Source organism: Psammomys obesus, unplaced genomic scaffold, assembly GCF_907164565.1.
Source record: "Psammomys obesus unplaced genomic scaffold, mPsaObe1.curated_primary_1811, whole genome shotgun sequence".
In the NCBI taxonomy this organism is placed as follows: domain Eukaryota; kingdom Metazoa; phylum Chordata; class Mammalia; order Rodentia; family Muridae; genus Psammomys; species Psammomys obesus.
The window spans coordinates 79,466-94,681 of NW_026590120.1; the positions used below are offsets into that span (position 1 = coordinate 79,466).

The following is a 15,216-nucleotide window of genomic DNA, read 5'->3' on the forward strand; positions in this document are numbered from 1 at the left end:
ACACACACACACACACACACACACACACACACACACACACACACACACACGACAGCAGCCAAGGCCATAAAACAAAAAAGTAAGTGGTGCTGGGGTTCCTACAGATGGTGGTCAGATATTCCGAACGGGAGCAGGAGCAGCTTGACCCAAAGAGGAAATGGAAGGGAGTCTGATGGGTACTTGGGAAAGAGTTTGTCACAAAGAGTAGTACTGAGCCCCAGGGTGGTGCTACAGGCCAGCAAGGAGGCCAGTGCGAATCACATAGTTGTGGCCTGGCAGACTACACCATACACCCAAGGGCTCTGTGGCTGCTCATTTTTTCAATCATCTTTTTGAGACAGGATATCTCTCTGTGGCCCAGGCTGCCTCGGAATTTGTGACCGTCCTGCCTCAACCTACCCAGGGTCTGATTACAGGTGTAAGTCACATGCCCAGCTGGCTCAGCATCACCTCCTCTAAGAAGTCTCCTGAAACTCTAGACCAAATGAGGCCCCACTTGTGGGCCCAGCTCAGTCACCTGGGCCTTCCTGTCTGAAAGCCTGTGACATCTCCGGTAGTCACTGTCCTTCGCCGGGGTCTTCCGGAGAGATGAGGAAGATGTTCCTTGGTCACATGTCTCTGAACAGGAAGTGTCGTGAAATATGGGATCCAAACAGAAAGGGGCCCTGTGGGTTCCAAGTGTGTAGCTTGATGGACTTTTAAACTGGGTGTTCGCAAAGTCCCCTGGTCTCCCCTTCAAATCATGGCGCACCAAAGATGACCACTGTCCTCCACCAGGAGCCAAGACCAGACCAAAGGGAAGCAGCTGGCCCAAGTCTAGCCTCAACCCTCCAAGTTACTGTCCATCCAATGACCTACAGACACAAAGGAATTTTGGGGTCCAGGGAACCACTCATAGAAGGACATAGGTGCCAGTGCCTTACAGGACCCTTATTCAACACATCACAAAGATTGCTGTGAATCAGAGGCCAGCCTAGGCAAAAAAAAAAAAAAAGGCAATGCCTGAGCTCTCTGATTCTACACTCACCATCCCGACCTGCCTGGCCAAGCCTCTTGGAAGGCAGAAAAATGCTACTAGTTTCTGACTTGCTCTCTCTCTCTCTCTCTCTCTCTCTCTCTCTCTCTCTCTCTCTCCTCTCATGGGCCTTGGCTCTCACCCCAAGGTCTTCACTCGGACTTGCAGCCCAGGCATCATCCCCCACCGCCTCATGAAGGGTCTGGAAGTAGGCATGTCTATGGAGGAGACTCGTTAAAATGCAGTCTCTGGTCCTACTTTTCACAGACCTCACCCAGCAGGCTCATGTCATAGGGCTTTTGCTTGCATGTTTTGGAAGGTGGTGCACAGGCCTGATGGCGGTTATGGAAACCATGGAAGGGGTCAGGGCAGAGAAGGTGAAAGAAGCCCTCCACCCCAGGTATTGGCACTAGGGTTTGTCTTGAGTGGCTGACATGCCTTGCAGAGCCATTTTCTCCATGTGTAGTGGGTTCATCTCCTATGATTGTTCCTGCTGAATGTAGACTGGCGCTGGGCAAGAACATTGGGAAATGGGGGAGGCAAGGGTGCTGAAGAAGCCCTGATGTTAGCAACATCCTGGAAGGCATCTGAGCAAGCAATGAACAGAGATTGGAGAGACAGGTTAGGTGGGACCCCACTTTGAAAAACATCCAGGGTCCTTCCCAGGCTAGCTACCCTGGCAGGTCCCTGGGCTTGGTAGCTGTGGCTCAGCATTGAAGACCTAGCTCAGCTCCCTGCCTACTCTGGGACCTGGCACCTCAATTTCTTTACATGATATACCCATGCTCAGAGCTTAGAGAGGAGCAGGGGAGAGGCTGGGACTCACATGAGTTCAAATCCAACCTCACATATATGTGTGGGCCCTCAGGGAAGTCACCTCATTTCTCTAAGCCTCCCTTTTATTGGCTAAGTTAGGGGAGTATTGCAAGGTGAGAGAGAGCAGAGGCAGAGGACTTCTGTCATGAATCCTGAGAGGCAGGGTCAAAGGGCAGGACTCCCTTGCTTGGTCTATGTTCTCAGAGCCAATATGAAGTGTCAAAATGAAGTAAGCATCCAGACCTTTACCAACAAAACAGAGAGCCATACAGGAGCTGCCATATGTCAGAAGTTACACTGTGCCTAGGGTCCCAAAAGACCCCAGGCCTTCCTTCTCACAGCATTTTGCCTTGTTTTCCCAGCTGCACGCTGGACCTGGGTAGGTGGCTGTAAGGCTGTAAGTGGCTCTGTGGGCGGAGTCTCCGACATATCCAAGTGTCAAGTGTCACTGCCCTTGGATTAACTAGACCTGGGGACCTGCCAGAACTGCTTCAAGGGTGCTATTGTTCCACAGCCCAGGGGATGGCGGCTGATGGGATTAGGTGTTGGTGAAGGACAAGGACATGGCCCTGGCATCCGGGCCTTCCTTCTTTGTGGTGTGGATTGGTGCCAGGCTGGAGCAGGGCCACTGGCTAGGCCCCACAGGCTTGAGAAACACTGGCCTCCTGGCCAGCCTCTGCACACACACAGGGACCTGCATATGCCAAACTCAAGCCCACCCACACCCAACTCCTACATCAGAGACTTGACTTGCCATATGCAGACAAGTGACATGTGCACACAAACAGACCCTCAGCCACCACCCTGGTCATCTCTCGGGCTAAGCAGCAGTAGGTCACACATTTTGTGTGTGTGTGTGTGTGTGTGTGTGTGTGTGTGTGTGTGTGTGTGTAATCCTGAGAAAAGTGATAGCGGGAGCAGACCAGAGGCACAGGAACCCTCTGGCTAGGTTGTGTGGGGGTGGGGTAGATGCAGACACTGCAGATACATGGGCCTCCCTTGCACATGGCCTTCTGGTGCTTATGCAGGCCCCAGATCCCAAACCCCACGGTCTATGGCCCAATGCTCACACTTTCCATGGTGCCCAGTCACACCCTGGCTCAGAGACGCCTGCTCACTTCCCTTGAGGCCTCAGAACCCCACCTGGACTAGTATTCCTTACCCAGATGCTGTCCGGGCACTCCCCCTGATGCCATTCACACAAGCTTCACCACCTGCGGAGATCGGCGCTGGCCCCGCCTGTGCTGCAGGTGAGGCTTCTGTGGTGTCATGGCTCGACCAACACACATGGTGCAGAACACGGAGAAGTGAGCCAAACTAAGGCAGGCCAGCTGTGCGTGTCTTAGTGCCCTCGTGTGCCCTGATGTGCCCTAGCGTGTGCCTGGTTGTGCCAGTGTGCCCTAATGTACCTTGCTGTGCCCTGGTGTGCTAATTAGGTTGCTCTGAGCCTCAGTCTCCCTGTCTGTGGAATGCTGGCGGTCACCTCCTCAACTGTAAGGACTAATCAAGGTAACGTGGAGAGACTCCTGGCGGCACAGGCTTCACATGAATAGAGACATTCTAAGGTTACCAAGTCCCAGGCCACAGAGCTGAGGCAGGAAGGCCCTGGACAGGAAGTATGCCACCCTGGGCTGACTGCTCAGTGAATAGGGGTGACCCCAGTTGTCTCTTTCATAGGTTCTAGGTGAGGGAGAGCATAGAGAGTAACTGTTAGCAAAGGCTTGGTGTGCGCCAGCTGCCCTTCAGATCTCAAACTGGTCTCAGACCCTAAGCCCCATCAAAGGGGACCAAAAAACACACATTTTCATGGGCTACAAAAAGAGACAGAAACACTGAGGTGTGTAAGGGTCTTCTTCCTGTTTATTGCTGAGGCCTACAGGCCTCTTGCTTTCTCCTGGTCACAGGAAGCAACCATTGGTGGCAGGGCCCAGCCTGTCAGGCTCACATCTGCGTTCCTCTGCTAGTTCAGAAGGATGGCAGGTGAAGGCAGCTGACAGAGTCTTGACGAGGTCATTCCATCTTCAAGCCCAGCACCAGGGCTTCCTGATGGGAGAAAGGAGCTGGGTGAAGAGGGAGTGACAAAAGGAGTCTTCCAGGCTCAGGAAGAGATGGAGCCAGCCATGGCCAGGGAGATGGAAAGCAACACTAGATAAGCAAAGGCCTTGTGACCTGGAAGCTCCCTTTGTCCCTCTGAGCCTTAACTTTCTCAACTATCAAAAAGGAACACACCCTGCCACCTCCTAGAGTAGAGAGAGGGCAGGGAATTTCCACTTAACACTCCAGGCTCAAACCCAACAAGCTATGAGAAACTTGTATTCATTGAGCACTTAACTGTATGCCGCCGGGTTCATTGTCTCAGAAAATCAGGACAGCTCTATGAGGTTGCTGTTCACATTCTCACCCCAATTAAACCCAGAAAGGGGGGAAGGGCACAGTGACAGAGCGAGAGGGTGAAGTGTCGTTCTATGCAGTCCTGGCTGAAGCTTTTGTCCTGGGACTGGAGTGATTACACTGGTGGCCCTTTGTTCTTCCCCACCTCCTCGCTCTAGTTGGCCAGAGGCCAGCTCTTGCTGATCACCCAGTTTGGCTAAAAGTGTTCATTGACATGGCCTCCCCCGGCCCCTCCCTCACCTCCACTATGTCCAGCTCAGCCAGGTTGTAGTTGATAGCCAGAAGGTCTGGGAGCGGAAGCCCAACATGAAGTACATCTGAGAAATAAATACAGGAAAAGTCAGCTCAGCCCAGCTGCTCGGCAATCAATTAAGGCTGCCTAGAGATGAGTGGTGGGAATCAGTGTCAGGATTGATTCATGATGTCTGCCGGCTACACAGGTAGAGAGCACCTGTTCGCCTTCTGTTTGTATCACAGACCAAAATCTCACTCATTCTGGGAGGTCAAGGGTCAGAGCCCAAATTATGAGATGAGCTTTTGTCTCCAAGAAGGTAACATTAAGCCTACATTGACCTCAATGTTTCAACATTGGCCATCTACTCCACAGCTTTGAGACCATACAGGTGGAAGCACCCTTTGGGGAACTGCACCCTGATTCTTGGAGAAGCCTCACCGTTCACCACAGGGACGTAGGCCTTCTGGAGACAGTCAGTGATGAAGCCAGTTAACTCCGTCTCCTGGAAGAGACAGATAGGGAAAACCCCCAAAACAGCTCAGCACCCCTCCTCGGTTTCCCCTCACCTAGGCCTGAAGAACACAAAAGAGGACACTGGGGATAGCAAATAGCTTGTCCAGCCAGCCTCAGGCCTGGGGGCTGGCTTGCTCCTATTCCTGATCAGGTGACATGCAGGGCACAGGACTGGGGGCACTCAGGAGTCAAGAGAGGGCTATGTGTCCTACACTCCTGAGCTGACAGAAAACTCAGAGCTTGGATTGGCCATGCAGCCACCAGCTCCTTGGGCCCGTGAATGTGAGTTATGGCAGTGCTTCCAGGAGAGCTCATGTAGCCACACATGGGTATTTGCTGATGTCATATTTGGTATCTGCTGGATCGGGTGCTGTGATGGGGACCCTGTGGCTGGCCAGTCAAGGCCATCCAGGCCACTACCATGGTCATGCTTTTAGAATTAGCCCGTAGAGATGACCAGGTTCTATCTGGGAAAGGGAACAAGGACTCTGAAAGGCTAAGGGCCTTCTCAAGGTCAGACAGTGTGTCAGGAGCCCCAAAGCATGTGAGTGGCCTTGCTCTCACTGCTCTGGCTCCACTGTAGGGCCTCTTCCCTGCAGGCTCAGTGCTGCCTTCAGATGGCATCTTAAGATACTTACATTGAAGTGGCCAAATGAAGAAGACTCCCGGGACAGGCTCAATAAACTGTGAGGGGTGGGTGGAGAAGGTACAGTCAGAGCCACCAAGAAAGGGGTTCCTCAGCTGTACACCCCCTACATGTGTCCCTTCTGCAGCCTGCTTGCTTGTTAACTGTGATGGGACAGTGACCACCTCTCATTACCTCCCATTCTGTCCTCGAAGCTGAATGGCCCCAATGGTTTCTCATGAACTCTCCTCTTCCCAACTCTGGGCCCTTGCTCATGTCACAACTCCATTCACAACCCAACAGGCCAGACTCAGATCCTTGAAGGATACAAGGAAATCCTTCCTTTCCCATCCCCAGGAGACACTAGCACACGCTGGCACCAGGATAGGCCATGTGCAATCATCTGGATTCTGCATGCTCACACCCCATCTCAGCAGAAGACCCTGAATCTCTACAGACATTTCTGGCCAGCCATGTGGGCAAACATTCCCCAGAAGAGACAATAGTCCAGGACCAGGCCACCCAGGCAGTCTCTGTCTTCGTAAGTATAATTGGTCTAGCCTTGCCCATATGACTCAAACTAGACTCTAAGCCTTAGTGACTATGAGAACCACTGGACCAGGGAACCTGTTTCTGTTGGGGTCCCCTTTGCCTGATAATTTAGCCAGGAAAGAGCTCAGCAGAGAAAGGGAAGTAGAAAGCCAGGATCTTGAGAACTTTGTGTCCCACCAGGCCTGAAGCAGACATACTGCTTTCTGTCGCCTGAGCCAAAAGTTTTCCTAAAGTGAACTCTGCCTCCTGCCATTGGAAGAATCCTGGTATAACTCAAGTCAGGTGAATTATTGAGACAAGCACAGGAATCAGTGAGTGGCTGAGTGTAAGACCAGGTGTAACAAAGTTCTCCCCCACCCCCACACCAAGTGTAAGAGTAAGGCAGGATAGTGGAAGCAAGGTACCTGGAAGAAATGACAAAGGCCTATAAAGGGAGGGGCACCAAGGCCAAAACCAAATTCACTGTGAAAGATTATAGTGGGAGAATGAGGGCAGAAGGCGGTTAGAGAAAGGCTTGGAGTGTAAAGGTAAGGTTTAAGATAAGACCGTGTAGGCAGCATGGAGCCATTGAGGGTTCTAGAGCAGGCTAACTGACCAGAGCAGCCTGGTAGTGTGGAATGTAGCAGATGGATCTAGGTGAGAACCTGGAGTTGGAAGCCGAAAGGTGTCACCAGAATGGACAAGAAGAAGAGTAGACAATGTCCAGAGGCCTGTGGTAATAGTGGCCTGGAGGGGCACTTATCCACCAGTCTGTGCTGTAGATGATAGGGAGAGGTAGAAGGTTGTGGGCTGGGGAAGAGAGTCAGGGCTACCACAGCTCCTACCTGTCCAGAGAGGTGGCCATCTGCAGCCGGTTCTCCTGCACTGAGTACTGGATTTCCAGACCAAAGTGCTGGCAAGGGGGAGGAAGCAGAGAAGGCCATGGGTCCTCCATCGGTACATCTGCTTCCTGCCCTGACCTAGGACTGAGCCCAGAAGCCTCTCCACAGCCCAGGATCTTTTTCTCTTTGTCCTGGATCAGCTTGAACTTTCATTTGCACCTGACCTATGGTTAATGCCTGCACGTGGGGATGAGTGTTCTGGGCCTTCTCCAGCTACTTAGGGTGTCCCCAAGCTCCTCAACATCAGCTCCTCTGCTCATTAGCTACTGTTCAACCTTCAAACACCACTCAGCCAGAGCTGGGTGTAGGGTATCTTTGGGCCTCCACAGTTCTCCCTGAGCAGGCTATACTGTCTTTGGGGGCTGAGGAGGATTGGAGAAAAAGAGGAAGGAATGAACCACCATAAAAAGTGGTGATGCGTAACACCAGGTTCCTCCATTTGTGTCCTGACTCTCAACTAAAACCCCAGCACCACCCAGCCTGAAGCATCCCCAAGGTGAAAGTGGCTACCTATGAGCCCCACTCACAGTCTCCAGGCGGAAGAGTGACTTCGGGTGCTTGCCATGTCTACGCGCCACAAACATCTCCAAGCTGCCATGGATGTGCATCAGGCTCTTTCCAGCCTTCATGGTAACCTTGGGGGGTTTGCTTATCTTGACCTTAATCAGCAAAGGCTTTGGTTTGTGATAACGCTTGGCTACCTGCAAAGAACGAGGCACCTCTCAGAGCCAGCCCAAGGGAGTGGCTGGTTTCTGCTAGAAGTCCGACATGCAAAGTTGTGTCTCTTAGGAAATGAAGGAAGTAAAACACAACATTTTGGCTGTTTTCTATGGTGGTGCAGGACTGACAAGATGATATGGCTGAACTGTCTCTAGGCCAGACACAGTACTAGAGCTGTCTCTAGTGCTCTATGGGGAGGCAAGGCTCTCTCCATATTGGGCAAAGGGTATGCACATTGAGTAGCTGCCTCCCAGGCCAGTCCAGTTTGCCTGGAGGGTCACAGGTGCAGTGGTCACAGGTGCCTGGGGCACTCACCTGTGGGATGAAGCCAGCCAGTGTCCCAGTAGTTTGTGACAGCTTACCAACCTATAAATCGAAGTCAAAGTGGGCACTGGGTAAAGGCCAGTTATCCCAGCATCCACCTCTCTGCCTTAGGAAGGTGGGGCCTCAGAGTCTCCCTTCACCTGCACACAGAACTCTGTGGTCAACTAGCGGAGGACCCTCCAGTGCCCAACCTTCATTTACACACCCCAGCACCTATGGCTCCTGACGCTTAAGGTCAAATGCTGAGAACATGTTGAATGGAAAAGCAGGAAGACAGAGGGGAGAATGGCCAGGTGTGATGGAGGAGATGGCAAGGCAACTTTATAAACAGGTAGGCAAGTGGAAGGGAGCACAGGAAAGCAGGAGAATGACAGAATGGGGAAGGATGGGTAGATGAATGGAGGGAGTGTGGGGGAGACACTTATGTGGTGATTATGAGTAGGACGGAATGCTGAGTAGCCGAGTGAAAACCAGATGGTGCCTGGAAAGAGGGTAGACTGGGTGAGAAGACGGGTGGATGGGAAGAGGATGGGTGGTAAGATGGTATGATGGAGCAATGGAGGAGGGAAGGGTACACAGGTGGGTACCTGGCTAGGTGAACAAGGGAATGGCAGAAACAATGGCTGGAGGTGTGTGGTAATGGGGATGTAGATGTGTACCTATCCACCCGTGTGTGATGACGATGGTGTGAAGAGATACAAGGGTGTGAGGTGGGGGCTAGAACCAGGTCATGAAGACACAGTGGGTGGGCGATGATTTGAGTAAGAGGAAGACAGTGGCTGCCAGGACATAGGAAATGTAGGGAGAGGGAGGTAGTAGTGGGTTGGCTCAGAGAGTAAAACTTCTTGCCACGCAAACCTTGACCTGATCCCAGTCCCTGGAACCCACAGAGGAAGGAGAGAACCAACTTTAGAACGTTGTTCTCTGACCTCCACATGTACACTTCTTTAATTTAAAGAGGATCTTAGGTGGGTCACTAAATGGGGTTGATTATATAGATGATCAGATATGCAGATGGTTAGACACCGGTCACATAGGCAGAGGAGTGAGTAGCAGGCACGGACAGCTGCCACAGAAACCTCAAGCAACCCTACATGTCCAGTGCTGGTCCTGCATCTGACCCTACATGTCCAGTGCCGGTCCTGCATCTGACCCTGCATCTCCAGTGCCGGTCCTGCATCTGACCCCTGGATCATCCCCAGCTGCACAGGCAGGCAGATCCTGTCACTCCAGCAGCAGAAGCAGGTAGGATGTGGTGCCAGCTTACCCTCTTGTCCCTGAGGTTCACTTCCAAGGACTTCTGCAGAAGGGCCAGCTCAGCCGTGAGGAAGGCAGCTGAAAGCAGCAGCTGTGAGCTCTGGGCTGAGCCCTCAGGGAACTCTGGTGCTGATTCATTTGTGGGAAGCTGAATAACTTGGCCTCCCTGAAGCTGCACCATGGGCTGGGGTGTGACAGGAGAGACACTTAGCCACACGAGAATGAGGCCAGGACAGTCTTGGTTCTCCAACCACTGGAGCTCAGGTCAGACCTCAAGCCAGCAGGACATGGTTAGAGCAGAGCAAATTGTAGGTGGGTGTATGTGGCTTGAGAGGACCAAAGTATCAACCACTAGCAGTTTCCTGGCAGTTTCTCCAAAGAGCATTTAGGCCACTTTAGTGGCTCTGACTCTGGCTTGGGCCATTTGTGCAGACTGTGATATGAGCCCTGACACATCATTCTCACAAGCAACACCAGGCATTGCCACTCTCTGAGAGACATACATAGTCCTGCAGGAAATGAGACTGAAGCCACCAGCCCCACAGCCCGAGTGAAAGCGGGGTTCCCAGCCACCTGTCAGATAGAAGCAGACACATCATCCCCACCAACCCTGCGTGCAGAACCCGGGGGACCTCACCACTTACACTAAAGTCCACCTGGATGTGGCTAGCTGTGGTGGCAGCTGAGGATGTCAGGGCATATTTGACAGTGCCCATCTGGTCCACGGGCATGGGCTCTGTGGAGAAGAGGTTCCACTCAGATGGGCATCAGCCCCAGGAGCAGCTAGAAAAGCCAGAAGCAGCCACTGCTCCTGAGCCTTCCTGCCCCTCTGTGTGACCCAAGAAGAGGCTTAGACCTTGGTAACCTGTTGTTCTGCTGACCCTGTGTCTGGGCCTTTTCCAGGGCCCTGTAACAATGCTAATACATATAAGGTTGGAATTATGGGCTGTTTACACGTGAGTAAATGGTGGCTGGGGGGAAAATGAAGTGACTTCTCCCAGACCACATTGCTGAGGACATGCTAGCAGGAAGGGGTCTTCAGGCCCAGCCGTTAGGATTTCCTTTCTCCCACCCTGAGGGACCCTATAGACCCCGAATGGTGGAGACAAAAGACCTTTTCAGTAAAGGATTCATGAATGCCCAGGCAGGACACCTCATTAGGTTGTGAGGCCTGGGGTTGGGATTGTGTGCAGAGTGGCTGACATGGAATTCAGGTGGAGAAATGAAAGGACCCAGGCACCCCTTGGGGCTTCAGGCTTCTCATCTAGATAGTGCAGGGACACCATGATCTGAGCCTTCTTCTTATCCTGGAGACAGGCTGGAAGCAGCCACGCGAATGGAGGGGATGGGCACTGAAATCCAGAAGAGGGGTGTCCTCACCAGTCAAATTGGTCCATTTCCTGTTCACATACACCAGGACAGCATCAATGGCTGGACACATCTGCAAGCAAAGAAGGCCCCAGCCTGCGTGGGTTATGTGCACAAGGAGACTCCACATTACTCCACAGGGAATCCTAAAAACCCCAGCAGGACAAGGGTGGGGCAAGAACTGGGGGGAGGGGGAAAGGACAGGGAACAGAGGTACTGAGGCCCAAATCTTGGGACTGTCACCAGCAGAGCCTAGATTAGAATCCAAATGGTTGCACTGCACACAAAACTGTGGCCATCTGAGCAGGGTTGTCAAGCTGGAACACACACAACACACACACACACACACACACACACACACACACACACTGTTGCCTTTGCCTGTGCTTGTGGCAGGCATCACTAGATGACCATTGCACTGCTTCCTCCTGAGCCAGTCACAGACTCTGAACTCTACTTAGCCACTACCAACCCATCAAGGTCCCTGCCTAAGGGACCACTGGCTGCCCCGGCCAGAGCAGTCCCACCAAGGAGGGAGGGCTTCCTCGGGCCACTCACCAGGCCAGGGAGGACTTTGCGTAGGGTGCTGTCCACAAACTTGCTGATGGCCTTGCTGAGACACAGGCATGAGGTAGCAGGTGAACAGTGCATCCATGATACCAAGTTGGACAGGGGACACAAAGGGACATAGTAATAGGAGTTCAGTGGTTCGGGAAGAGGAATGAGGGGGAGGGGCAGAGAGGAACACCATGCTCCCCAGACACAGGACCCCTTACTTGTTAAGGAGATTGGTCTTCACGCTGACCAGGATGACCTCGCAGCCCTCGCTCCTGAACATGGGAGTGCCTGTCTCCTCATCTTGCAGAAGCCGGTCAGTGGCTGTGATGTTCAGGACCACGTTGATCTCCATGTTGCCTCCTGTGAAGCTGGAAGGCCAGGCAGGCAGCACTGTTGGTATCTCTGCTACTGGGGCTGCTAGCCCCACACTCTTTGCCTACAACCTCAGCATCTGGGAAGGTAGAGGGCAGGGTCTACCCCCACATGGTAAAATACCAGGATGGGACCGGCTCACAGTCACATAACGCACCTTTCCCCTCTTAAGATGAACTCTAACACATGTCAAACACTGCTCACTGTACTTCCCTCCCTGGAACCCCCCTGACGTTTTCCCCATTGCTTAGACCTTCCTCCTTCTGCCAATGATTCCGTCTGTGCCTCCGCTTCACCTGGTTCCCATCAGTGTAGAACCCAAGTCTACAGCTCCCTCAGACCCCAGCACCCACATAATAAAGTCGGTACTCAGTGGATGTGCATGGAAGGGTGAAACGGGGAGAGTCTCCTCCCCGCCTCACCCCGCCCACACAAACCTCTTGCCAGTGATGGTCATGCCTGTGGACACACACTGGAAGATGCCCACTCCAGGTACAAAGTTTAATGTGATGACAGGTTCCAGGACATCCTTTACCTTCATGCTGGGAAGGGACAGACATGCACAATAATGAAAACTGAGAAGACAAGACCCAGGCCCTCAACATGCTCCTCCACCACCTCACTGGGAGGTCCGAGTAAACTCCTGTCCTATGCCTACTAGGGCCATCCAAATGTAAGCCAAAGGCTTGGACAGGGACCAATCTATGTACAGAAAACCTTCATGTGTGAAGTGAGACATAGGGCCGACTCTATGTGACCTTGAGCTATTCTCTTTTCCTCTTTTGTCCTCAATTTCTCCATCAACAAATGAAGAAAGTTGGATTGGATTTGGGTGTCTCCACAGTGTCACCTTTGATATTAGGAGCTTAGTACCAGCTCTGACCTCAACCCATGCATATCCATAGCACCGCCCTCCTCCTTTGCAAGTTGAGACAACCAAAAGTGTCTCTGGGCACTGCCAACTGTCCCCCTAGAGACACAGCCACCTCTGGTTCAGAAACACCATTTGAGAAGCAGGATTACAAAGACAGGGCACACATACCTCCACCTGCCCTATTCTAACCTATTCCTGCTGAATCCAGAAAGCGCCTCTGCACCTCCCCAGGACATCAGTTCAGCCAGCCCCAACCAGCCAACATGGTGCTTGCAAGGAGCCATTCCTCCCATTACTGGATGACTGTCAACACCTTTCCAGCTCCACCATTTGAAGATTTGCTTTTCCATTTCATTTCATGTATACTCAGTGAGCCCTCTTTCTCCTCTAAATGACTCCAGGAACGGGTCTCAAGGCATAACGGAGGAGTTCCAGGATAAAGCAGGAAAAATGCCTGCTGGACCAAGTTCCTCCCATGCTTGCCCTTCCTGTGTCTCCCTGAACCACCACTACCACCACCGCCACCGAGTGCACACTTACTTGCTGAGGCCTTTAATGGCCTTTCCTCCTGCCTGTGGATTGCTAGCCTCAGCAGCCATCTTTTCCAAGATGTGGCTCTCCTCCATGGCACTCTGGACCTCTGGAAAAGAAAGGGTGCCAAGAGCCTCTCAGCCAGGCTTCTACTGTTTCTCTGTCCTTCATCCATTTCTCTGGCATCCTGGCCACTTTCAGCTGCTGTGCCCAGCTCCTGACCATCCCCTGCCTGGTTGGAAGTGACAGAGTGACAAATGCCATGAAAGAGAAGTGCAGGAATCACATGAGGAGGAGTCTGGTTAGGGAGAGGACAGCTGCCAGGAGGAGGTGGCAAATATCACCAGGTCCTTGGAGGAAGAATGGGAATTGTCACTGGCAGTGAAGAGACACAGAGCACAGAGGGCATGGCAAGGGCAAAATGAGGAGGGAGGTAGAGCGGGGGAAGGGAGTAGGATGAGACATTGGGGGATGGGGCCAGGAGCATAGAGGCAGAGCTAGGTGAGGAGAGAGAGAAGGAAGGGAAGAAGGAAGGAGAGGAGAGGGGCCGAGGATAGACCAGGCACAGAGGTTAAGGGCAGCGAGAAGGGAGTGAGAAGCCTAGCTAAAGGGTGAGGAGGCATATACAGGAACACAAGCGTGGAGATCTGGAAGGACAGCACAGTGAGCACTCCTCTAGGAGCTGGTTTCCAGGACTGGGTGTGTGGGGGGAGGGGGTGTCCAGACCTCAGATGATATCCTTGTCAGAAGCGCCTCCAACAGAGCCATTGGCTAACTTCCAGAGAAAAAGCAAATACTGAAAGAGCCACCATTGACCTCTTGCACCTGAACTCAGCTCTTTCATGGAGCTGGGCACAGGGTGAAAAATGAGTCATGATGCCTGGAGGAAATTACTCTCACATATCAACTGGACCCTGCCAGGGAGGAGCTGGTCACTCTTCCCTGTTTGTTCTCTCCATATTTACAAGTACGCAAACAACACGGGGCACAGGACCTGCCTGGGGTCACACAGCGAGTTGTCAGAGCTGGGAACCGATCCACGCCTGTCACCTCCACAGCCGACACATGGGCACCAGCCCTTCCCATTAGAGTGAAGGAGAGACTGGAAGGGAGAAGGATTTATGTCTCTGTATCTAACTTGAGGGAGTTTGGGACGTTGGCTCTTTGTCTCTGGGCCTCCACTTCCCTTTCTGTAGAATGGATCGCTAGTTCTTGCTTCTAAGTTGGCTTTGCAAATCATAGATGCTCAAGCTCTGCAGACTTGAGAAACCACTATGTATCACCTGCCCACTTGTCCCCCTGGCCCCGCCCAGGGCTCACTCACTCACCATGGTTCATGATGTCCATGCCCAACCTCAGAAGAGCCCCATGGTCAGCTCGAGTACCAGCCAGCAGACCGCAGAGGACCAGACACAGGACCCACAGCATGTCTCCACCTGCACAGAGGGCCAGGGACACTTCAGGGAGTGTACCCCCCCACTCCACTTTCTTATGGGCAGAGAGAGATGGCCACGCATGCCATATGGTCAGTAGGAGGGTCAGCTGCAGATCTGCATGAGTTCCAGTGCAGCTCAGTGCCCACTGTGATAGACCCACAGGGGCATTCCAACCCATCTGCATCAAGGAGTTTTCCCTACATTCTGCACATGGCCACCAAGTCTCTCCCTTACTTCAGCCCAACCTCACTTACCTCTGGAGCCCAAAACCTGAACTCAGCCCCTGGAGGACCCCTGAGACACAGTCTTGCCAATAGGAAGACTAAGCAAAGTAAGAGGCCTCATAGCCAGAGAATACCAGGCTGAGTAATGGCCTCCTATCTTAACTCCTCACTGTTCTCAAGAAAGCCATGCTCTAATACTGGCCCTCCGGGAATCCTGCCCTCTACTTACCAATTCCTGATGGTTCTCTCAGCAGGGACCAAGTGTGGAGTTGTTGTTTGAGCTATGACTGAAAGGGATCAAGTATGGGCCATGCACCTGGCTTGTGTCTACCTGGAGAGGGGAGTGCTATCTGAACTCCCTTCATCACACTCAACCATGGCTCTCCTGACCCCAAGCAGACCTCCCCTGGGCATACCTTCTCAGCCCAGGTATGAGCTTGTATCTATTCATTTATTTGTGTATTTGTTTATTAATTCATTCACCAATTCATTTATTCACGCCTATGTTCATTTGTTCACCCATC

The 15,216-nt window shown here is 52.5% G+C and overlaps 1 protein-coding gene across 1 annotated transcript; it reads right to left on the reverse strand.

Moving 5' to 3' along the window:
- Nucleotides 1-3,841: 3,841 nt before the first annotated feature.
- Nucleotides 3,842-14,460, reverse strand: Bpifb6 (BPI fold containing family B member 6). Its single transcript, XM_055606595.1, has 15 exons — nt 14,361-14,460; nt 13,042-13,141; nt 12,065-12,169; nt 11,474-11,623; nt 11,256-11,310; nt 10,710-10,770; nt 9,974-10,065; nt 9,340-9,513; nt 8,064-8,114; nt 7,556-7,729; nt 6,972-7,039; nt 5,609-5,654; nt 4,896-4,959; nt 4,463-4,539; nt 3,842-3,874 (listed from the first exon to the last, which is right to left on the reverse strand). The coding sequence occupies exons 1-15, from the start codon at nt 14,458-14,460 to the stop codon at nt 3,842-3,844; spliced, it is 1,350 nt and encodes a 449-aa protein (XP_055462570.1).
- Nucleotides 14,461-15,216: the final 756 nt, after the last annotated feature.